Source organism: Urocampus carinirostris, chromosome 14 (genome assembly GCF_059441175.1).
Source record: "Urocampus carinirostris isolate Australia breed hairy pipefish chromosome 14, RoL_Ucar_1.0, whole genome shotgun sequence".
NCBI classification, from domain to species: Eukaryota; Metazoa; Chordata; class Actinopteri; order Syngnathiformes; family Syngnathidae; genus Urocampus; species Urocampus carinirostris.
The window spans coordinates 19,678,744-19,702,992 of record NC_142362.1 but is presented as its reverse complement, the minus strand read 5'-3'; the positions used below and the strand labels follow the sequence as shown (position 1 = coordinate 19,702,992).

Genomic DNA, 24,249 nt, shown 5'->3' with positions numbered 1-24,249 from the left:
AGGTTAAATTATTCAATGATCATGAAATATCCAGGTAAAACGTATTGGTATCAGATTGGTATAGATCAATACTACCGTGATTTTACTTGGATCGGATCCCAGCATGGCCCCCTCCCTAATGAACAAAATACAAATAACATCACTGATTCAGTTGTTTTTTATGACATCAGAGAAGGCCTTGCAGGCCCTAACAGCCTACCACTGAAAAGTGTATATTTTAAGAATACAAAAGTATGCAAGATCAGCATGGTGAATGTGTAGTTAGTGTTTCTGCTCCATGGTGCAGAGGTCCAGGGTTCAATTCCAGCTACCTGCCTCCCTGTGCAGAGTTTTCATGTTCTCCCTGTGTCTGCGTGGGTTTCTTCCTTCCAAAACACACAGGGGCGTTACCCGGGGGGCGGTGCCCCCCTCGCTGACACCGTGTACCCACTCAAAGAAAATTGGATGTTGCCGTGAGGGCAGTTTGGAAAAAAAGACTAACAAAAGTAGAAAAAAAGGAATAAATAAGGAAAGATGATGACAAAAAAGGGAAAAAAGAAAAAAAAGAATAAAATATTGAAATAAAAAATAAATAAAAGAAGAACAAACAAGGAAAAAAGAGAAAAGCAAGAAAATGATTATAAAGCTAGGAAAAACAAGAAACAAAAGAAGAAAAAAAACTAAAATGTGGAAAATGGAAAACAAAATAAGAAGCATGACAAAAGAAGTAGAAAAGCTAGAGAAGGAAAATAAACAAAAAGAAGAAGAAAAAGGAAAAAATAAATAAAAAAGCAGGATAAGAACAGGTTTCTTCAGTGTGATACTAATAATTATTAAATACTCTGCACAAAGTAAACGAAAACGTTTTTAAAAAATGTATTATTTTACAAAATGATCATTAATTTTTTTTCACTCTGCCACAAACTATTAACTCATTTAAACTTGTTTTTCTTATAAAGCAACTTTAAACTGGAATCCCTGCATGACACAACAAGATTTCTATGACAATTATTGAATTTTCAGTGCAAGAACAAATAAACTACAGTACTACTACAAGAATAAAACATACATTTTAGCTAGGAAGCTGTTCTCTGAAGCTGTAGGAGGCAGTGTGGCTCATCGCAAATATTTTTAACACACGAAGAAGAAAAAAATCTGCGCTACACTCCAGCTACTTCATTCAACGCCTTTGCATTATTTCTATTAAAGGTATTTTACATAATTATTTTAGCAAGTTTTGTACGTTGGCATGAATAAATAAAAGTGCATTTAAGGTTTTATGATTGTCACACCTTTCAGTTTACGCGTATTGTGAGGTAGTTACCAGTTAGCATGTCACCTGCTAGCATGTTAGCAGTAAACATAAGGACCTTGTGTCCATTAGCTCTACATTTTTACTTATTGTTGAAATACTTTAAAAAAATATTTGTTTATTTGTTTTCAGAGACATGGAGGTATTTACATAAAAATCCACTAAGAAGTCGAACGCCATCATGGAGTTGCCCGTAAAAGACGGGGAGGAAACAAATGTCATAGACATGACCACCAGTGAAAAGGTGCGTAGTAATCGATGGCATATTGTATGAAATAGTTTAATAATATTAATAATAATGTTTGTCTTCAGGTGGTGGAACTTTTGAATCAGGCTGCCTTGATCCCTACGGATGAGAAGCTGGCTGTGCTCAAACAGGTCTGTGATCCCCGGAGACGAAACTTGATTACTGTACTAGTAGTATTTCCCTTTAAAAGAATGCAAATTTGTAATGCGTTTAAAATTGAGCTAAATTGAAGTAAAACAGCACCAGACACCGTACTGTGGTTGAATTCGTAGTCTTGAGGTGTATTTGTCCCTCCATTTTAAAAATCCTATGCTTTTGGGGGAAAAACATAACAATGTGGTCATGCATGTAAATAAAATGGTGTAACCATGACAACCGGAGAGGTTCTAGTATTAACATACTACAAAGCCAGCGCTACTGAAATGTTGACTACTTCTAGACTTTGGCTTGTCAAATGTTATAGTTGCTACAATGGATTCCCACGCCCTCATCCTATGTTTTCACTCCTCAGGATGGCACTTCACTGCCAAGCCATTATTATGCTTTAAATTAGGATACCTGACTGTTTTCTAAATATTTTGTGTCATTTCACAGGTCCAAGAGCTTATTATAAATAAGGATCCATCCCTCCTTGACAATTTCTTGGATGTAAGGACACCTTTGAGCTAGTTTCTTATAATGACTAAAATGTGAAAGTATTAATATTATTTATTTTACTTTGTAGGAGATAATTGCCTTTCAAACTCACAAATCTATCGACGTGAGAAAGTTTGTCATTGGTTTCATTGAGGAAGCATGGTGAGTGCTTGTTCGCATTGCTTTTATAAGATGTAAGACATAAGAATTGTAAGAATGAATTTCTCTGTCATAAAGTAACATTTTGTGGAAAAAAATCTTTCCAGTAAACGTGACAATGAGCTGCTCCTTCGGCTCGTCGCAAACTTGAACATGCTGCTGAAGGATGAAAGTGTCAATGTGGTGAAGAAAGCCATTCTCTCACTCACGCAGATTTACAAGATTACTCTACAGGTATTGTTGTGTTGCCACGCCAAGAGAAATTCAATGTATATTCTGCACTTTAAGGTGCACCTGATTATGATGCCCATCCTCCCCCCAAACCCCCCAAAAATGGTCTTGTGATATTTCTTAAATATAAAAGATGCTAAGATTACAGAAAAAAAGGATAAGTGTGCATTGATTAATCAGTCAATGTGCAAAGGTTAATCCGTCGAAATAAATCCCTGATTACAATTGCATCACATTGGATTCAACGGGATTTAAACCCAGATTGTAGCAGGAAGAGCGCCATATCCTATCCACTAGACCAGGGGTCATCAACCTTTTCGGTGTGGAGTGCCATTTTCAAATTTCCATCTGAATCAGTGTGCCACACCAAGATTAATGACTGGCACAACATTTTTTTATGTCCAACAGAGGTGTAATTTTAAACCAGTCCGAATATACAACAAGGATAAACAATCGTATAACTGACCAATTTATCTTCCACGATTCTTGTTCATCAATAAACTAAAAAAATGAATGTGAGCAACATGTGGAAAGGCCTGTAGACATCCATTACTTCAACTTTTTACCACTTTTTATCAACGTGAACTACAATCAAAAGACAAGTGATATGAACAGCTACCATACCATTCATCAAACTTGATATAACAGCAGCAAAGCAGAAGGGTACTTGAAATTAAGTGCAACAGAAATAACAGCTGAACAGCAGCACGCATGCATGCACACACGCTTCTTTAATATATTTGCCATCAGTAAATGTTTTTCCGTGCTTTGCTATGCATTGAGCAATGTGATTGCTTGCTTATGTGGTGGTGTTTTTAGCAGTGACATAGGTTTTTGGGTCTGTGTTTGTTTGCCGTACCTGAACACAGCACGTTTTAATATCTCCGGCTTGTCAGATTCGTCGTCCTTGAATTCATGTTCATATTTCGTCTCGTAATGACGTTTAACACTTGATGTGCGAGGTACAACACTCTCAAGGCATAATGCACAAATAGCACAGTTATATGTTTTTGCACAAAGTCCTGGTTATCTGTCCACGTTGACTGTAAAGAACAAGATTATTTTCGCTGGAGGAGCTTTCATGATTCGTTCATTTATTGCGCGCGGGTGTTTCTGTGTCTGGGTTAAAACACCGATCTCTCCTCCTCTTTGAGGCGCCGGGCAGACACACACTCACACGGTAGCGCCCCTCCTCCTGTGCTGCGTGCAGAGGAGGAGGGGCGCTACCGTAAAGCTTCAAAACAACATGGTGCGTTACTGAAAATGTCTAAATTTCAGGTAAAAATGCTTTTAAAAAATAATCATTAATATTTTGCCATGTGCCCGCGTGCCACTTGTTAACCCCTTGTGTGCTACTGCTGGCATGCGTGTCGTAGGTTGCTGACCAATGCACTAGACAGATCTCTTGGGATACGGACGACACATGAAAACGCTTTAGATTTTATCTCATCATCACACTATTTTCATGGTACCATCAGATCAGTTGATGTTGTAATTGTGGCCTGTGCAGTTTTTTTTTTGTGTGTGCGTCATGTTTCATGAGTTGAATTTTCCGTAGCCTTTGAAAATAGGGCCTTAATTTGCACTCCGTCTCGCTCTGTTATGCTTGCCGACTTGCGCTGTGTGTGACTTCACTTGCTCCGCGGCATGCTAAGTGACGCATAAATGTGTGTAAATGCACCCCGGGATCCAGTTATCTGTCCACGCTGGCTGGAAAGAACGAGATTTTTTCAATGGAGCTTTCATGATTCGTTCCATTTTTACCCGCGATTATTACGCACAAGCGTGCACAATCAGGGATTTCTTTCTTGAAAGAGAAGTCTAATATTTACAATTCTTTCACAATGTTCTAAAAATTGGCCAAAGTAAAATACAAAGTTGCAAAGTTTTTAGGGCTGTAAACTGGTTGTCTTTAAATGGGCACTTTTGAAAATACTTAGATATACCTTTGAAAAAAAATGTGTAAAATACAGTGTTAATTTTTTCAGGTCGTGATTAAATTGGACCTGGAACCAGGCAAGGTTTCATGCTATTGTCCCAGCTGTTTTCCAGCTCAGATGCCCATGCTACACTGGTTTGCAGGCATGTTATTGCAAAAACCAAAATCAGGCAAAGACAAAAACCTATTTTTGTGTGTTCCAACTCAGATTACTCAATGCTAATAAACACTTGCAGTGATTATTTCAGTTTGGGATAAAAGATCATATTCTCAACAGTTCAAGAACAGCATTCGATCTACTTTGGGTACGTCTTGGTTTGGGATTTTAGGCGAATTTTACAGGAACGTGAAAGGGTTAATCATGGCCGCATGTATTCAACGCTTGTTTTTTTTCCAATGCTTTTAGATGCAGCCTATAAAACATCAAACACAATTTGGAAACTGATTTTTAATCACTTTCTGTTTTTTGCCATTCTCTAATATTTGTATCTCCTAGCGTGACTAAAATAACGTGACAATGGAATAATACATAATGCCTTTTCACACGTCATTTATGTTCCTAATGGCCTGCTGGTTCGGATTAGGCGCTATCATCATAGTTTGATCCCCCATTGACACCACTGTTATGCAATTGCTGTCAGGGATTATGTTTTTGTGACTGATCAATAATTGCATAAATATGGTAATTAACAGGTATGCATTTCCAATTTTCATCCATATACAAAGTGCACCGGCTTATAAGGCAAATGTTTAAATTTCTGGCCAAGTTGTGTGTTTTAGGTGTGCCTTTATAGTCCAGAAATTCGGCATTTAACATTTAGACTCATGAAAACTGTAATTAATAGCCTTTGCTTCCCTGCAGTGGCTGGTACGAGCCAAAAGCGTGTCAGACATGCAGGAGGCATGCTGGAACATGGTGACGCAGATGAAAGGCGATGTCTTGGCGTTACTGGACTCTGAGAACGACGGCGTTCGAACTCATGCCATCAAATTTACAGAGTCCCTCATTATCACGCTGTCTCCTCGCGTCGCTGATTCTGACGTCCCCAAGAGGCAGGAGAGCGACATTAGGTTGGATAAAGTGCCCAGAGACCACGCTTACATCCGCTATGGTATCAGTATTACAATCCACTACTAATACAATAAAACCCTGGTATGCGGCGACCCCACCATACGATGTTTTCACTTAACAGTGAAAAAAACAAAAAACAGCGAAAGAAGGAGGCGGCTTATTGTCTACTTCCTAGTTGTTCCCTGATAAAAGTGACATAGAGGTTGAAGATTTCATTGTGTTTGGTGATTTTGAGGGATATTGGGAGTTTGGATAAGCATGTTCTTTTAGAATGAAATATCTGCAGAAATGTGAGGACTGTACTCGCTTTTGTGACATACTGTAAGATGCTAGGCTGCAATTGGTTTGTGTCACGACATCAAAAAAGGCCAAAATACTATTCACGCAACTCCCACAATGCCTTTCTCTTCATTCCGTTCAAAATATGATGCGCTTCATAAAGAAATTGCGAGTCGGTGATACAATACTGTATTTTTTTTTTATACTGTATTCTCTATTGGTCATAATTTTTTCATTGATCCTGAAGAATGAAGAAAAAAGACATGATAACCATGGAAACAAAGTCTGCGTTTATCAAGAAGCACAACAAAGGTTCACCATTGACTGCCCTCTCTAAGTTTCCTAGCCGTAAACAATCCACGATTGGGACCATTATTAAAAATATAGGGGTGATTAAGGTAAGGATTTGTTCTAAGAGAATGACAATCCTTGCAAGTTTTAAATCAGTTTTGAATCCACCATCTCATAACCCCACTGCATCCACCCACTAATTTTAGCAGCTCAAGTAACGACGCACTCAAGGCAAATTACATTTCATTCTCCTTTAAATTTATAATGTTATATACACACATATGTTACACGTAAGTAGCACTTACTACATACTAAATTATTTTATTCTTATCGGGGTTATCAGGGGTTCGGAAGGCGCTGGGTGATTAGCATACGTTTCCTTCTCCCGGTACATGGCCATTTCACTTTGCGATCCCCACTTCAGAACGGATTCTTGTCATATCCTGGGGATCTATTGTATTCCAGTTTATTTCCAATACAGCTGTATTCCACAGCTAGAAAACAAGCTGACTGTAGTAGCATATTTTTCCTCACGAAAAAAATGTCCATACTTTGCAGATGTTTTGTGTGAGGAGGGAAGGCAGGCGCTGGACAAGCTGCTTAAGTTCATGGTGCATCCTGCCATATCCAGCATTAACCTGACCACCGCACTGGGCTCCCTTGCCACCATCGCTCGGCAGAGGCCAATGTTTATGTCCAAAGTGGTGCAGGCGTATGAGACCTTACACGGTGAGTGAGGAAATGGGTCAAAATTACCACACAGTTCCATGTATAACTATGTAAGTTATCGGTGCACAATAGTTTTTGGTCTGCTAACTGCTAAATAGGATCTCACAAAGTAGTGCACAAATTTGAACAGGGTGTACTTTAGTAAATAACTGCTTCTGGAAATTAGCTTCATAGGTGCTGCTATTAGAGACCCTTACAGCCGTAATTGGGCAAATGTTACATTTTCTCTATGGAGCATTGTCTATTGAGTTTTATTTATTCCATTTACCATTGTGTACAGCTAAGATAATGCCACTTCATAAGAATGGGTGGTCTATATTTTTTAGCCAAGGCATATGTAACATGTATGTTTTAGAGTTAAGTATTTTTATGGAATGAAAACACCCATAGTCATAATTGTCTTTGTTGTCAGTAATAAAAAATGGTAAACATTTACAAAAAGATTAGACACGGCACTCTAGGATGGACACGTAATAAAAAGTTAAAGTGACTTTGTGTATTATTTAGCGCCTACTAGTGGGAAAAACGTAATAAAAACATTTGATTAATAACCAAAAATACATTGACTTTCAGAAAAACATGCATTTTTCTAAATACTTGTAGGTCATGTAATATTTTTTTATTTGACATGAACTGAAATTGCAATTTTGCTGATATGGGCACCCAAAACTGAAAATACCTCACCAATGACTGCAAAAGAATAATAAAAAATGGTGTGGTTTGGTTTGAGTCTCTGTTGCTTATAATATTCATTGTGCGTTTTAGCTCTAGTTTTCAGACACACTGTCTAAAAGTGGAAAAAAAGAGATAAAAAGAATGTCGGGACAAGTTGGCAAAGATATTTACCAGGTAATGCTTGGAGACTGGCCTAAGTGGTGAAATATACTGCATCATAACAATTGTGCAATGAAAATAGTGAAATAACATGGAACAGCCACAAAATTACAAAACAAGTCCATATATGCAATTTCTGCAACATCTTTGGCTCATAACTATGTGTTATAATTATAGTTATTACTGACAAGTTATCAGCACAACACCAATGGAGAAGAGCTTAACATAAATGGCACCAAAAAGAAAATCATATTCTGCAGATTCCAAGCTGCAAAAAGTGAAATATGCTGCTGAAAGCGGTAGTGGAGCAGAATGAAAGTTCGGAGTTAGCGAGAAGTGGAGGTGACGATTAGCGACGTAGAAGCGAAAGAAGGAGGCGGCTTATCGTCTACCTCCTAGTTGTTCCCTGGTAAAAGTGACATAGAGGTTGAAGATTTCATTGTGTTTGGTGATTTTGAGGGATATTGGGAGTTTGGATAAGCATGTTCTTTTTGCTAGAATTAGCTGAATAAGTCTATATGTTACGTTGTTACTGACACTACCAGGCTTGTTAACTATGTAAAGTAAGTATACCGTGCACTTATTCAGCCTGATGTTCTCTATTTTGTTTTTATTTTAAATTGCCTTTCAAGATGACATGTATGTTTTTGGTGTTGGATTTTATCAAATACATTTCTCCCAGAAAAGCGACTTCAACTTCAATGTTTCTTTCTTAATTATGCATTTTTTGGCTGGTCCGACTTATACACCGGAGCAAATTATAGTCTGGAAAATATGGTACATGTTTTCACAACCCGAGGTAAATTTGAGCTCCGAACTTTATTTTTTTGTTGGTCTCTCCTTGATTGAAAATAGAATAAATCAGAAAAACATACGTACTATGTACCTGCATGACATTAGGGTTAATAAATTCCCCCCCGCACCCCCCTTCCATTTTCCTCCCAGCAAATCTCCCACCTACCTTAGCCAAGTCGCAGGTAAGCAGCGTCCGAAAAAACCTGAAACTGCACTTGGTGGCCGTGCTGAAGCATCCTTGCAGCCTGGATTTCCAAGGACAAATCAGCACCTTGTTGTTGGACCTGGGCATGCCCCAGAGCGAGATCACGCGCTCCACGCCAGCAATCAGGGAGCAGCGCAAAAGACCCCGGCACGACCCCTACGCAGAGGGCAAAAAAGTCAAAATTGGTGAGTTGGTTGATGAGATTGTCACAGCCAGACTGGAATGATGTTCTGGATCTGTTGTTTCTTCAGAGCAAACCCTCATCGAAGACGACGAGGACAAAGAGGAGCCGACCCCTCTTTTGGCTCCCAAGCCGGCCCCGGTCCCAACGAAGCAGTCGGCCATCGACCTGACGGCTGACTTCCTACGCCCGCTCCTCAACGCTGAGAATGTGGCCAATCTGGTGAGACGCTAAAATGATCTTCTTGTTTTTACTAAACCTGACACACGTCCCATTGCGCAGGTCCTGATCAGTATGGTGTACCTCCCAGACGCCATGCCGGCGTCCTTCCAGGCCACGTACACGCCCGTTGAGTCTGCTGGTACGGTCGCTCAAATCAAGCATTTGGCTCGACTGATGGCCACGCAGATGACTGCGGCTGGGATCGGGCCAGGTCAGTAAAGAAACCTCTACATCCCTCCTAAAAGATTCCAATCAAGCATATAAAGCAGATCTCTAATACAAATCAGCCCTGGGATTCGACAGGAATTTGTTCTTGGGATCACAAAGTAAGACTGCTGTTTAGCAGGGGAGAGAAACCTACACTGATAAGCTTCAAACCCCACAGAAAATAACATTACAATGACAAAGAAAGTATATAATAAGTACTATTTGTGTGTGCATATGATTAACATAATAATTAATATATTTGTAAAGGAAAAATAAAATTGTATTTACCTACGGTGAAACGTGACTTGGCCTGTTTGAGTGAAGTAGTAGGTGGATGCAGAGGGGGAAACTGACGGTGAATTAAAAAAGAAACTCACTTGCAGTGAGTGTCATGCCTTTAGAAAATATCCTTGCTTTTATCGGCTCATTCTTTTTAGTAATGGTCCCTATCGTTTATTCGGCCAGTGTTTACTGATTATCTGAATTTTTGTTTCCATTGTTATCATCTTCTTGCTTCAAATTTTAGCATCATTCAAATATTGGGACATATAACTAAACAAATTAAAAAGTGTTACACAAGATTATAATTTGAACAAAGAGAGAAAGGCATTGTGGGAAGTTGTGGCATATCCGCATTTTCATGATTTTGTGATGCAAACCAATAACAGACCAGCATTTTATAGGACAATGACCAATAGTCAGGCATTTTATATACTTGTCATATGCAAACACACAGAAAAGTTTGTATGTTTCTCGGCACACAAAATAATTTGATGTGATATAGTGGGAGAGATGACGTAACGTCGGGCAGTCAAAACATCTTTTTCCACACTAACGTGAAAACGTTGAGGTGGCGTTGCCATATTCTGGGGGATAATGTGTCAGGGTTTGATTTTTTTCGTATGTTCGATATTTTAACTATTAAGTTCTTATCATATATCAGGGGTAGGAATATTCTCAGAGAGTGTTCTTTTACCTTTTAAATGAATGATTTTGGAAAATGTCCTCCTTTTTTTAGCAATCGAGGTTCCATTGCTAAAAATAAAAATGCAGTAGAACTTGCAAAAGTTTGTGTATTAAATATGGAACTAATGGTGCTCGCAACAACCAATCTTCATTGCTTTTGTTGCAATCCATGCAGGCCTGGAGCAATGTAAAGGCGGCGACGCCTACGAAGACAACTACGATAACAACCAGCATGGATCAGGATCGGTGGGCCAAGCCATCTCCGTTGTGGGCTACTCTGAGAAGGCCGCCAACGTGGTGGTCAAGAGGCTTCCTGAGCCCATCCTTCCATCTGTGCAGACCAAGTCAGATTTTCTGTCAAGAACACAAATGATGATTCCTGAACTCTCTGTGACTATCTTTTTGGTGTTCGTTCCAGATTGTCAGGGCTAAGCGGGAAGAAGAAAGTTTTCAAGCTGTCAGATGTGATCAAGCCCTTATCCGACACACAGATTGAACAATTGACCTCCAAGACTGTGCAGCGCATTCTCCATTCCGAGAAGACCATAACTCACAGCGGCATGTCGCACGTAATTTGCAACTTCATGTTTTCACTAATCAGATGTATCATCTTTCTGTTTTGCGTCTTTTAGTCCAGGGTTGGTATTGCAGTAAAATGGAATATAGAATTCCAGGCTAACTGAATCTCGTTTTACCAGCGAATTTTAACCTAATCTGTCGCACGTTTGCTGAGCCTGGATGAATAGGCACAGCTATGTTAAGCCAGATGTAGATATTAGGGATAAATGCACGGTCACGACATCTTCAAATAGAGCCCCGAGATCGATCGCAAAATAACAGAACATTTAAAAAAGTGTCCCCGACGTCTTTTCAGCTGCTCAGCAACAGTTCCTTATATAATTTTATAAAGAAGTGAAATTAATTTTATAAGAAAGAAAGGTTGAATGTGCCCTTATTAAGGACGGGGAAAGCACGGCACATTCCGGTGAAATGGAAATGTATGGTATTTTTCACGACTCCACAAAGTTGATTCTGTGGTTTAGTTGTATGAGTTTCGCCTGCTATGTGGGAGGCTGGGGATCTATTCCTAGTTAATGCAAGAAAGATATTGTTTTGCATTTATCCTAACATTCTTTTTTAATCCTACTTTTGTCTTTCAGTCTTTTATTACATTATTTATCCGGAAATGCCAGAACTACTCTAATTGTTGACGATAATTACTACATTATCAAAGACAACTTCTTTAATTTTTATTCTTATCCATTAAATGATTTTTTGTTTTATATCATTGATCGTTCATTAAGAACAGGAAATGGATGCATGGGATTTGGGAATATATATGTGTATATAAATATATTTATATATATATATATATATATATATCCATTACAATATAGTTTATATCTAAACGTTTATTGCAGGATAATTAGAATAATGCATCATATCAAGAAAGTCCTTGGAAATGCAATAAATTCCTATAAATTACTTTTCACATGATCGATAGTAGAAGTGCCAGATTTTTTTCTAAGGATACTTTCAGCCTGGTTGCTAGCCTGGTCACTTAAGCCTAAATTCATGAGGGATGATAAACATATCACGGTTTATTCCCTTATCATGGTTTAATTCAACACACCCCAGGTCCGAGTGAAGCTCCTCTCAAAGCTGGTCACTCAGTTCGAGGGCATCATCAAAGAAGATGTGCTGCGCTTCATCCTGGACGACATCCGCACTCGCAGCGACTTGGCCTTCTCGCTCCTCTATCAGGAGTACAACAACTATCTCAGCCAGCTTCCCACCGGGCTTCTGGACAGCTACGACCAGTGTTTGTACACGTTGCTCTCCGGGCTGCAAGAAAAGCCCGAGCAGAAGGACGGGTGAGAACTTGGTAATATTCCACTAAATAGTCCTGATGCTGATTTGAAAAAGATTAATTTGTGTGTGCCAGACTCTTCACCAAACTGGTCCTGGAGGCCCCCGTCATCACAGAGTCCGCGTTGGAAGTGATCCGACGCTACTGTGAGGACGAGGTAGGTCGATGACAGATGGAAGATGCTAGCTTAGCATTTAGCATTGCACTCATTCCTTCTTGTCGCAGTCTCGAGTTTATTTAGGTATGACTACGCTTAAAGAGCTCATCATCAAGCGACCGTCCAGGCAGTTCCAGTACCTTCATGTGCTGCTTGATCTGAGCTCCCATGAAAAAGAGAAGGTGGGGATGTTGTTCTTAAAATGCGGCTTTACCAGGTCTGTTTGAAGTCAAGAAAATCGAATAAATACAGTACAGTCCGGTTTACGACACAAATTTGTTATGAAGTGAAGAGGTGAAATTGTCAAATGGTCGGAGATAGAACCTTTGCTAATTTGTGAATGCTTTCCAAATCCCTGGTAAAACATTACAATTGTGTATACATAGAATTAGCAACCAATTTGTACATAGTAAGAACTAGTTATATGCAATATTTGTGTATATGACTACATGACATTATAGATGAATATAGAGGAACCATGACATTTGATTTGCTTTTGGTGTGACTTGACCTGTGATGGTACACTGGAGTAGCAGTTGGATGCAAGGATTGTCAGATTAAAAATTAACCTGATTTCAAAACTTCTACTAACATGGATTTTCATACCGAGAAGATTTCCTTGTTTTTATTGCCTCCTCAATTTTATTAATGTCCCCAATCATCCATAAGTTACAGCCTTAGCGAGCGTTGTGTGCCCTCTACGTATTTCTCATTGATTATGACTTTTGTTTCCATGGTTATCACCCTCTTGCTTCTCCCGTTGAAATCACTTTAAGTCTTGGGACAGCTGGCTAAACAAATACAAGTTTGTTACACGAAATTCTGTGCTGAAGGAAAAGAGCATTGTTGGAGGGATTTCAGCCAATAGAATATCAGCATTTTTATAATGCCATGACCAATAGTAGAGCAGCATTTTGTATGATGCTGACTAATAGCAGACAGACATCTCAGAGAGGAATGCGGCACACAACTCGTTCAGTCTCCAACACTGCAAAATTTGAATTTTGTTTTTGGGCATGCAAAGGGGTTTTTAGTTGATCTTGTAATGTGGGGAGAATGCTGTAACGAGGGCCAAAGAAAAACATTGTATTGCACAATGGAACGTAAAAAATATACTGTTATCCCGGGACGCTGTAAGCCTGAGTCTATAGTTTTAATACTGGAAATACTATATTTTTAACCAAGAAGTCATTTGACCAATGCTGCAAAATGAGATAATTGCACCAAGTAGCGATGTCATATTTTCACGACCACTTTCCAGGTACGCTCAACCGCCCTGGGCTTCCTCAAGCGCATGTACGAGAAAGATCAACTCAGGGACTACATTGAGAAGTTTGCACTCAACTACATGCAACTACTGGTCCACCCCAACCCACCTTCCCTGCTGTTCGGGGCAGACAAAGATACAGGTGGGTGACCCCAACCAGGGTTCGAATGGCTGCTTAAAATCTTTGAAAATGCTTGACTATGAGAGATGCATTTTCAAGGTTTGAAAGTTGCTTGAATTGTGTGTGAAGTGTTTGTAAATGCTTAAAATTGTTGCCATCTTTCTCAGCAGTCTGATGACGCATTATGTGAAATACATCAAACAAGTGCGCTTAAAAATGACGCCAACACGTCTGCTCTGGTGGCTCCACATTAAAATTCTTGATTACCGGCCGCCGGCATTGGTTTGTATTTGGTGTTCTCATGTGAAGCATCATTGCCCATTACGGGTCGTGCCTTAGAGGTGCAAGAAGCCGGGAGACTGCTGATTTTAATGAACGACGGCTAGAAAACTGAAAATAAGAATAGCTAAAATATGAAACAAATCCACGCACAGCATGCTGCAAAGTATGCGAAAAACAAAGATCCAACTTTTCACAATGAGAGAGTCGGCTCATGAGGAGATGACTAGCCTAACTGTTTTTTGTTGTTGTTTTTTTGCTCACTACTTGCTACATGCTACACCTACACAGGACACTATGAATTTATTACATGTGTATTAGTGCAAGGATTAAATATCAATAATGGACATTTTTTATGGGCCATGCTAAAGATTGAGGTAGCGTTTCCCAGTAGTAGATTGTAATGGGATGAACTTCCTGTAATTGAAAATGTTATGCCATTTTTACCCAACACCTATCCGGGGATTTGTCTCAAGAACAAATACTCAAGATCTAAAAATCATGGACAGGCAAGACTAAAAATTGCATCTAGAAATCGCAGATGTATTTGTGGCTCTCCAAGATACCTGATTCACACTGAAATTTTTATTTTAATGGTACTGGAGAACAAGTTGTATAAAACCTGTCCAATGTCCAATCCCCGTCAAAAGTCACAACCACGACTGTTTGCAGAGGTGGCCTCCCCCTGGACGGAAGAGACAGTGCGCCAATGCCTCTTCCTCTACTTGTCCCTGCTGCCTTTGAACCACAAACTGGTCCACGAGCTAGCGTCCGTCTACACCGAGGCCATCGCCGACATCAAGAGGAGCGTCCTTCGTGCCATTGAGCTCCCGGTACGCTGAAGAATTTTGGGTTAACATGTCTAACAGTGATTAGGGTTTGGACAAGTGCTTGACACCCTTGAAAATGCTTGAATTTTAATGTTGTTTTCAAGGATTGAAAGTTGCTTGAATTTTGGGTAATGCGCTTTTAAACGCTTGAATTGTTGCCATGTTTCTCTACAAGTCTGCTTGGAAATAACACGGACACTACTCTGGTGGCTTTGCCATTGCATTTATTCTTCCGTCGTGATTAACGGCAGCTGTATGGCATTGTCCTATGAAACGTCCTTGCCTACTACGGGTCGCACCCAAGAGGACAGGTGCATGCTACTCCTAAACACAGCACTAACAAATGTGTATTAATACAATAATTTCTATCAACTTATGGGCCATGCAAAAAATAAGATAGCATTTCCCAGTTGTACATTGTATTGGGAAGAACTTTTTCCAACTGAAAATGTAAACTACATATTACCGTCATTTTTACCCATGACCTACAGTACTTGGGGATGGATTTGCCCCAAAAACATTGACACACGTATTGTTCAGATTCACGAATATATTCATGATTTACTCAAGACCCCAAAATCATAGGTCTTAATAAGCGTACAAGCAAGATTAAAAAGCAAATATGTAAATCGCAGATATACCGTATTTTCCGCACTATAGGGCGCACCGGGTTATAGGGCGCACCCCCAAAAAATAGTTTTTGATCCTATATCTTCCATAGATAAGGCGCACTGGATTATAAGGCGCTACAATGGGAACGTCGACAAAGCAGTCAGATGATTCAGTCAAACTTATTACCCCCTTAACATTCCCAAAGCTTGCAAAGAAGCAAATACGTGTCGTAGACACGTGCGGATGCGGTGTCCGTACGATGTCACTCAAATGCATCATTTCAAATATCATTCGGAAGGTTAAAGTCTTGGGATTCAAGAAATGCCAAACATTTCTTAGTTTCTAATTTCTTTTTCGCTCGCAACTTTACCGTGCATATGACAATAAACACTTGGAATTGAGTTTAATTCACTCAACTCATCACAGCAACATCAAGATCGTTCTAAAACAAGATACCGGGAAAATAAAAAGCCGCATAGCTCACCTAGGTTCTCACGTTCAATAATGATACGCAATCATGGTCTTCTTACAACCGTGAGTGAAGTAAATCCACGAGAGTAAATTATTTGCAAATACAGACTAATAAAACATGTTTCTTTATGGCGTACTTTAGCAAGCTTGCTAAGCTTGCTACGCCATTGCTAAACTCGGCCAATTGCAGGGTTTGTTTTGGCCATCTAGCCAATCCGAGGCTCCGAATAACTTCAGCCAATAGCGATCGATTTAACGGATGATTGACTCATCTTTTTCGGCCAATTGCAGGGTTTGTTTTGGCCCTCTAGCCAATCCGAGGCTCCGAATAACTTCAGCCAATAGCGATCGATTGAACGGATGATTGATACATCTTTTTCGGCCAATTGCAGGGTTTGTTTTGGCGCTCTAGCCAATCCGAGGCTCCGAATAACTTCAGCCAATAGTGATCGATTTAACGGATGATTGACACATCTTTTTCGGCCAATTGCAGGGTTTGTTTCGGCCCTCTAGCCTATCCGAGGCTCCGAATAATTTTAGCCAATAGTGATCGATTCAAATGATGATTGACACATTGGTTAGCCAATGAAACGCCGGTATATAAATCCCAGCATACACCGCGGACTACTCCACGTTCGGGGGGAAATCGAGACGGCGGCTGTTGCGTAAGTTGCGAGACCTTGTGATTTAATATTGAGCCATATATAAGGCGCACTGTATTATAAGGCGCATGGTCAGCTTTTGAAAAAAATTAAGACTTTTAGGTGCGCCTTATAGTGCGGAAATTACGGTATTTATGAATCTGCATAATACATGTTTTACACCGGATTTCTTCTTTTAACGGTACGGGAAAATTTGGAAAATTGTCTTTGAAAGTCCTTGCAAAGGGCTTAAATTTGATCATGAAAAACATACGGACCTTGTTTTACGTGAGCGCCTCTAAACACGAGAATTTCGGTATATGAGTGTTTTTTTTTTTTTTTTTTTTTTTTTTTTTTTTTAAATCTATCTCACAATCAAAGGAAATTCCAGTGTACACGCTGTCCCAGAGGCTACCACTAGAGAACGCTCACAGCTTGTGACAGCTTTCTGCCTCAGCTTGTCCAATTTGCACATTCAAACTACTACAGAATAAAAAAAAATGTTATGGAAATTTTGGGGTGTGTAAGTTATTTTAAAGTTAAGTGCTCACGTATCATCAACAATCTATCGAACTCATACCTTTCAACCTTTGCCATTTTCTCCTCTTATAAATGATTGCAAATCCTCCTTTTTTAGTGCGGCAACTATTTTCTCACAGCAAGACGGACTATGTGGAATACCGCCACAATATTAGCAATATACGATGGCGTCGTCTGCTACCAGTGACTGTGACGATCCGGATCGAAGCCAAAATGGCCAAAAAGAGATTGGTCTTTTTTATAAAAAAACAAAACCCTTATAAAAATTCTTGCGGCGTATGCAATATATGGGAAACGTATAAGTTCCTTGCAATAACAAACCCACCCTCCCCCTTCTTCACATTTGTCACAGCGCTCAAAACAAACTCTTTAATTTTGTTAATATCTCATTTATCTTAATACTGTATTTTTATTACTTGTATGCTTTTGGGAAGACGGGAGTGGACCAATCCGTTTTTTATATCGCTCGTTACCCGTTACAAGCACAATCCTGGTACAAATTAAGCCCTTAAGAAGAGGTACCACTGTATTTGTTTATTTTCGAACCGTGTTCCCACAGATCCGCGGAATGGGCATGAACTCTCCTGAGCTTCTGCTTCTGGTTGAAAACTGCCCCAAGGGAGCTGAGACTCTTGTCACCCGCTGCCTGCACATTTTGACTGATAAAGGTAACCTCTGAGTAATTATTTTCCTTTGGCTTTGAATTAAAATTAACTCCGACTCCACCCTTGCTATCCAGTGCCCCCGTCTCCAGAGCTGGTGGAGCGTGTCCGGGACCTTTACCATAAACGCGTGCCGGATGTTCGTTTCCTTATTCCGGTCATCAATGGGCTTGAAAAGGTAGAGGCAAGAGTCCTTTGTCCAGCTTGAACCTAAACAAGCACATCAGACTGTTAAGAAAATATCTCTTGCCTATTATTTGAAAACATTTGACTTCTAGTTTGCAAAATGTTGCTGCTAAATGTGCACTAATTTCTGATGCACCTAAAACTTTGGCCATTCTACAAGCACTACCTTGTAAATATTGTACCATTCTGTTTCCCCTCGTAGTTTTTTTCTTTCCCTCGAGTGCCAAGTCCGATCTCTTGCCTAACAATTTTTTTTATTAGTAAAATCAATGACAATTCTTATTTAAATCACACATATTTTAACATGAGAATGAAATATGTGCCGATTTCATAAATGAAATCTTGAATATTCTTAGTGAAGGTGCTTTATGTAAAAAGCAAAGTTGGGCTCACTTGATGGCAATAATTGGACCCCCAACTAATTAATCGGCTGTTGGTTATTATTGGCGATTTGTGACACTTCACACAAAGTCCAAAACAATTAGATGTTTTTTTTTTTTGCTTGGAAGGTCATAAAACTAGCACGTATTGTTTGTAATTCTGTTTTTAGCACTCAAAATTCTAATTTTGCTGCAGAACAAAAATAAGCAAATTATTCGTTCTCCTTTCAAATCCAGAAAATTCTCTTTGTTGATATGTTTATTTTGTTTTTAATATTGGACACCTCCAAAGGAGATTGCATTGGATGCCAGTTAGTTACTTCAACTGTTGCGCCTGACTTTATTTTGAAAACAATGCGCTTTATACATCATTGTGACTATCAGCAAATCATGTGGCCCTTCTTCCACTCCCGTTTATAATCTAGTCATTTTGATAAAAATAAGGGATCATGAGAGGGATTTAAGGTTGGAATTTGGTATTTTGAGGTTTTCTTGTACTGTCCTCCTCTGTTCTCCTTGCAAATTCAAAAACCATCCATGTTTTCTCTCCTTATTTTAAGCGTCTACCAATTTATAATCTTATCAGCCGGAAGTTAATCGAGTTCAATTTTTTTCTTTTGTTTGTTCTCAAAGAGCGAAGTCATCCAAGCGCTTCCCAAGCTGATCAAACTCAACCCCATTGTTGTCAAGGAGGTTTTCAATCGACTCCTGGGAACACAGCACAGTAAGACCTGAATTCATGTTCACCACAAGAGGACCTAGTTTAACCTTCAAAACTTGAGTGAATTTAATGCCGTTCTACCCTCAGGTGAGGGAAGCTCGTCAGTGTCCCCGCTAACCCCGGGAGATCTTCTGATTGCCTTGCACAACATTGACTCCAACAAATGCGATATGAAGTCCATCATTAAAGGTGGGAAACGGTCACATTTCCAGCCATCTCTGAATCATTTTTTAAAAATCATTTCTTTCTTCAGCAACCAACCTGTGCTTTGGCGAGAAGAACGTGTACACGTCGGAGGTCCTAGCAGTGGTGATGCAGCAGCTGATGGAGCAGAGCCCTCTGCCCATCTTGCTCATGAGGACCGTCATCCAGTCGCTCACCATGTACCCCAGACTCTGCGGATTCGTCATGAACATCATGGCCAGGCTCATCGTCAAGCAGGTCGGCCCCGCTCCTACTAGTCCAGCCCCCGAGAGAATGTTCTATTGTGTGGCCCCTGGATTAAAATGAGTTTGACACCCCTGCAGTAGACCCTCATGATACGGCTACCCTGCCTTACAGCGTTTTCACTTAATAGTGTGGAATAAGATGCTTTTTTTGGCCTCTCTTTACAGCTTTTCCCTCACTACAACACATCAACAAAATATATATATATATATTTTTTTTTTTTGCATGCCCAAAACCTCATTTACAAATTCAAACTTGTCCATGCGTATGATGAGTTAAATCTCTTACATGTCTGTCTGTTTTTCTTCGGCATCATATTAAATGCTGGTCTGCTGTTGGCTGTGTCTTGCGTAATCACGAAAACACTCATATACTTTTAGCTGAAAGACCTCCCACAATTCCTTTATCTCCTAATTCAGTTCAGAATCTCATGTGTTTTTTTAAAAAAAAATCCCGTCTGTGACCCAGTAGTGCATTTTTTGTAAAGTAACAACAGTGACATAATCACGATGTCTTTTAAAGACAGCATGTTTAAGAGCATTAGAGAATACAATCATTTTGAACTAAGGCTTCATGTAATGCTAAAGGAAGAAGCAGAAACACCATAACCATGGAAGCAATGGTTGCGTTGATGAAGAAATAAGATGCTGGTTTGCTATTGGTTTGCATCATGAAAATGCCGAAATACTATTGGCTGAACTACCTCCAATCTTGCTCTTTTCTCTTATTTATGTTCAGAATCTCATAATAACTTTGAGAGTTAGTGCGAAAAAATGCCGTATTTTTGGCACTGTATTTATTAGCTGTGGGTCCCAAGACTTGCGGTGATGCTAAAGAAAAAGAAAAAAACATGATAACCAGGGAAATTTAGACATATGAAACGAACCAATGGTCCTAACGGCTTCAAACTGGATAATGAATGAATGAATGAAAACTTTATTCAAACATCAAAATAAAAACAACAAAAACAATAACTCAACAACAAAATAATGTTACATAATATGTTCGAAAAGAGGTAGTAAGAAGCAAATGCTTATATTACCTACCCCTTCATCTTCCCCACCAAATATACCAATGATATAACAACAATTGTAATGATAATAATAACAGTTTTGATATAAGAATAGCAACAATAACACAAAGTTAACTAGACGCACTATTCCCAATCTCCCACACCACTCATACTCCACCCTCCTCATCTCTGTATTCTGCCAGGAATGTTCCTTTGTATCTAAACCTGAACAAGTGAATAGTTGGACACCGTTTGATCTCGTCTTGCAATCCGTTCCAAAGCTTGACTCCACACACAGACACACACATACTTTTCCTGGTGGTTCTCACCTTTGATAATGTGTGTAAGAGTGCTTTAAGATGGGAATACGCCAAGCAACGACAAGTCACAGCAACATAGTGGGTTAGCTCAAGTCTTCTAATATCTGCGAGGCCTCATCTAACGGGTGTCTTTTTCCTTTACAGGTGTGGAAGTCCCCCAAAGTGTGGGAGGGCTTTGTCAAATGTTGCCAGAGGACACGACCTCAGTCGTATAGCGTCCTCCTGCAGCTGCCTCACGCCCAGCTAGCCAGCGTCTTCGAACGCTGCCCCGAAATGAGAGAACCTCTCCTGCATCATGTCCGGGCCTTCACGCCACATCAGGCAAGAAACAAACTTGTTTATGGGAGGTTGTTTGTGAAGTCATGCATACTTGCTATCAATTTTTACATCATACTCACACATGGAAAACTATATTCCCACACACACAAAAGCATTTAAAAAAAAAATTAAACTTAAAAAAAAGCGATTGTATATAAAGGTTTGTCATCCAATATTTTCCCTCCATTTTTTTAATCTGGTTTTCAGAGTTTTCTTTATTATCAAGCAAAGCAGGCAATCCAGGTTCTGGAGTGTCAAAGCAGCCCCAATTCATACTTGTACAACCTTGAGGATTATTTTTTGTTTTAGTAACATTTTGTTGGGATTCAGAAAGTTCAATTTTTGTATTTTCAAACTATAGAAGTGTCTCACCAAACTTTTTGAGGTCATCCAAGCCCTTACACTGAAGATTTCAATATTCAATTGAATCACTCAAAGCAAGTTGTCCAGTCTCTGGAGTGATAAAGCAGCCTCTGATCACACTTTCAATACTATTTTTCAAAATTTGTCTTTTGTTTTCTTTCCTTGTTACTTTGGTTCTTTTTGGGGCGGCAGTAGCTCAGGAGTTAAAGCGCTCATCTTGGGACCAAGAGGTCGCAGGTTCGATTCCCGGCTCCTCCGTGTTATATGCCGAAGTGTCCTTGGGCAAGACACTGAATCCCTAATGCCCCCAATAAGCAGGTCGGCGCCTTGCCTGGCTGCATGGCCGCTATTGGTGTGTGAGTGTGTGTGAATGGGTAACTGTGAAGCACATTGTAAAGCGCTTTGGGAGGTCTTCATTGACTTGAAAAGCGCTACAGAAATGCAGACCATTTACATTTATTTATACCAAAGAAAACCATCATAAGAGTGTAGTAGAATGTATGACAGAGTATAGTAGTGTTTGTGCATGGCTTTGACTGTATGAGAGTATATTCGTCCATGTGAGAGCAAGTATAATTGACTTCTCAAACGGCCTCCCATACTTGTCGTTTTACATTTGCATTTTCCAACCCCTTCTCTCGATCTCCAACAGCAAGCTCACATCCCGGCCTCCATCATGACGGTCCTGGAAGCCAGCAAAAAACCCGAGCCCGTCAAGGAGGCAGTTAGCGTGGAGATGCCCAAGGTCCCTGTGGCGGCCCCCACTGAGGAGCCGCCCGCACGGCCCCAAGACCAAATGACTGCAGCCACGAACGTGATGCTGGAAGAGGAGGAGGAAGAAGAAGAAGAGGAGGAGGAGTCCATGGAGCAGGAGCATGCAGATCAAGGGCCACCAGAGGAGGTAAATCTTCACAATACCCTTTACAGCACGGAGGAGACTTCAACTTTGTTTTGATTTCTCACAGGAGGCCTCAGCAAGAGCAGATGCAACACCAGAACACGAAACGGAACCCGAAGCGGAGACGCAACCGGAATCGATCGAAGAATCCAAACCTGAGACTGTACCCGAAGCGGAACCGGAGTTTGACGCTGAACCCGAAGCCAAACCTGATCCAGAACCTCAACTGGAAGCCCAACAAGAAACGGAACCCGCACCGGCCGAGGAACCCATGGAAACTTCCGAAGCGGAACCTTCCCGAGATCAGGAGACACCAATAGAGGACCAGGAGGCGAGTCAGGACCTTGGCGAAGATGACGCAACATAAAAAGAAAAAGATTTTCTCTATCCCGTTTGTGACTTATTTTCTGTTTTCCTTTTGTAGAAAATTTGAGTGTCAGGAAGGTATTCACGACAATAAACCAAAACAAAATGAAGTGTTCTCATAGCTTTTTTTTTTTACAACAACCAATTTTAATTTTTGAGAAACCAGGAAGTCATTAATATTTGTATCAATTTCAATCGTAACATTATGTAGAGCAGAGGTGTCAAACGTGCGGCCCAGGGGCCTGATTAGGCCCGCCAGGTGTTTCGATTCGGGCTGCAAGGCAACAGTGAGAGAAGCGCAAGAGAAAAAAGGAGCTGCATCTTTAAATATGTCCACTTGATCTTGTCAAAGCTAGGCGCCACTCTCAAAGCAACTGAAATTGGATTTCTTTCTGTCTTTCTTGCTCGTCTTTGTCTTTTTCTTTTTTTTCTCTCATTCTCTGCCTTTTTCTGTCTTTGTCTTTTTTCCCGTTCTCCGTCTGTCCTGTTTCTTATTTTCTCTTTATTTCCCTCGCTCTCAAGCTCGTGCTCTTGCTCTCTCTGTTTTGCCCTCCATTTCTTTTTTTGTCTCGTTCTCTCTTGCTCACTCTCTTTCACGCTTTCGATCTCTTTTTCTCTCTGCCTCTCCTATTCTCTTTTGCTCTTCAATCTACTATTCCAGCCCTTTGAGAGTCTTTCTACTATGTGGACCCTGAGCTAAAATGAGTTTGATACCCTTGAAATAGATGTAGCAATGTATAAGCTAAGCTATTGGTTTGTGTCATGGTATTATGCTATTTGCTGAACTAGGAAATAAATGCCGTAATTGTAAGAAACAGAGTCATATGTACTCATTAATGCCAGGACCTTAGCTTGGCCTTGATGCTAGGTCCTTAGCTTGGCCTTGATGCTAAGTCCTTAGCTTGGCCTTTTGTGTACTTTCTATGAAGTCACTATCTTTGATTTTTGCATTTCGGAGATGGAATATGAGCTTGCTCTGTCCACTCCACGCATCGGCCCGGTATTGCAGTACCTCCGGGAACAGTGCATTCGCAATGATCGCAGCAAGGCTTTAGGGCTAGGACCTTAGCTTGGCCTTTTGGCTGAGAGTAAGTGTCCCGGCTCCTAGGCTTTGTAGCGTATTATGAACTGACCGATAACGGATAATGGATAATGAATAACGAAGATAGATCAATAACCCTTAAAAACCCCAAAACCCCCCCCTCCCACAATTCCTTTCTCAGTTCAAAATCTTGTGTGCTTTGTAAAAACGTTGGCAGTTAGAGCGATACAAAATTGTATTTTTTTGTAATAGGATCCAAAGTTTAGGGTTATAGTAGATGGTCTGCATTTTTTATAAATCACTTCAAGTCACTGAAGATCTCCTGAAGTGCTTTACAATGGGCTTCACACTTACCATTTCACACCTACACCTACACACTGAGCAGCGACAGCCATGCAAGGGGAATTAGGGGTTCAGTCTCTTGCCCAAGGACACTTGGAATCGAACCGGCATCCTTCAAGT

At 40.1% G+C, this 24,249-nt stretch overlaps 1 protein-coding gene and 1 pseudogene across 1 annotated transcript; both read left to right on the top strand.

Annotated features, from left to right (window-relative positions):
• The first annotated feature begins 1,078 nt into the window (after window positions 1-1,078).
• Window positions 1,079-22,855, top strand: sympk (symplekin). The gene is made up of 26 exons (XM_088353111.1): window positions 1,079-1,188; window positions 1,424-1,535; window positions 1,604-1,669; window positions 2,133-2,186; window positions 2,263-2,336; window positions 2,441-2,567; window positions 5,366-5,615; window positions 6,704-6,874; window positions 8,654-8,893; window positions 8,960-9,111; window positions 9,172-9,322; window positions 10,460-10,628; window positions 10,703-10,853; window positions 11,923-12,158; window positions 12,230-12,311; window positions 12,380-12,493; window positions 13,573-13,720; window positions 14,651-14,811; window positions 17,632-17,740; window positions 17,812-17,912; window positions 18,934-19,024; window positions 19,109-19,210; window positions 19,275-19,462; window positions 20,945-21,121; window positions 22,134-22,382; window positions 22,447-22,855. Exons 2-26 carry the CDS (start codon window positions 1,473-1,475, stop codon window positions 22,744-22,746), a joined length of 3,726 nt encoding a protein of 1,241 aa, XP_088209237.1. The 5' UTR covers window positions 1,079-1,188; window positions 1,424-1,472; the 3' UTR covers window positions 22,747-22,855.
• A 758-nt stretch (window positions 22,856-23,613) lies between these two features.
• Window positions 23,614-23,779, top strand: LOC148352903 (U2 spliceosomal RNA; annotated as a pseudogene).
• Window positions 23,780-24,249: the final 470 nt, after the last annotated feature.

Excerpts from the sequence above, each read along its gene's own strand:
- sympk (XM_088353111.1), top strand. The coding sequence starts at position 1,473 with ATGGAGTTGCCCGTAAAAGACGGGGAGGAAACAAATGTCATAGACATG. Across the intron at positions 1,536-1,603 it reads ACATGACCACCAGTGAAAAG|GTGGTGGAACTTTTGAATCA; the intron begins GTGCGTAGTAAT and ends GTTTGTCTTCAG. Across the intron at positions 2,568-5,365 it reads TTTACAAGATTACTCTACAG|TGGCTGGTACGAGCCAAAAG; the intron begins GTATTGTTGTGT and ends GCTTCCCTGCAG.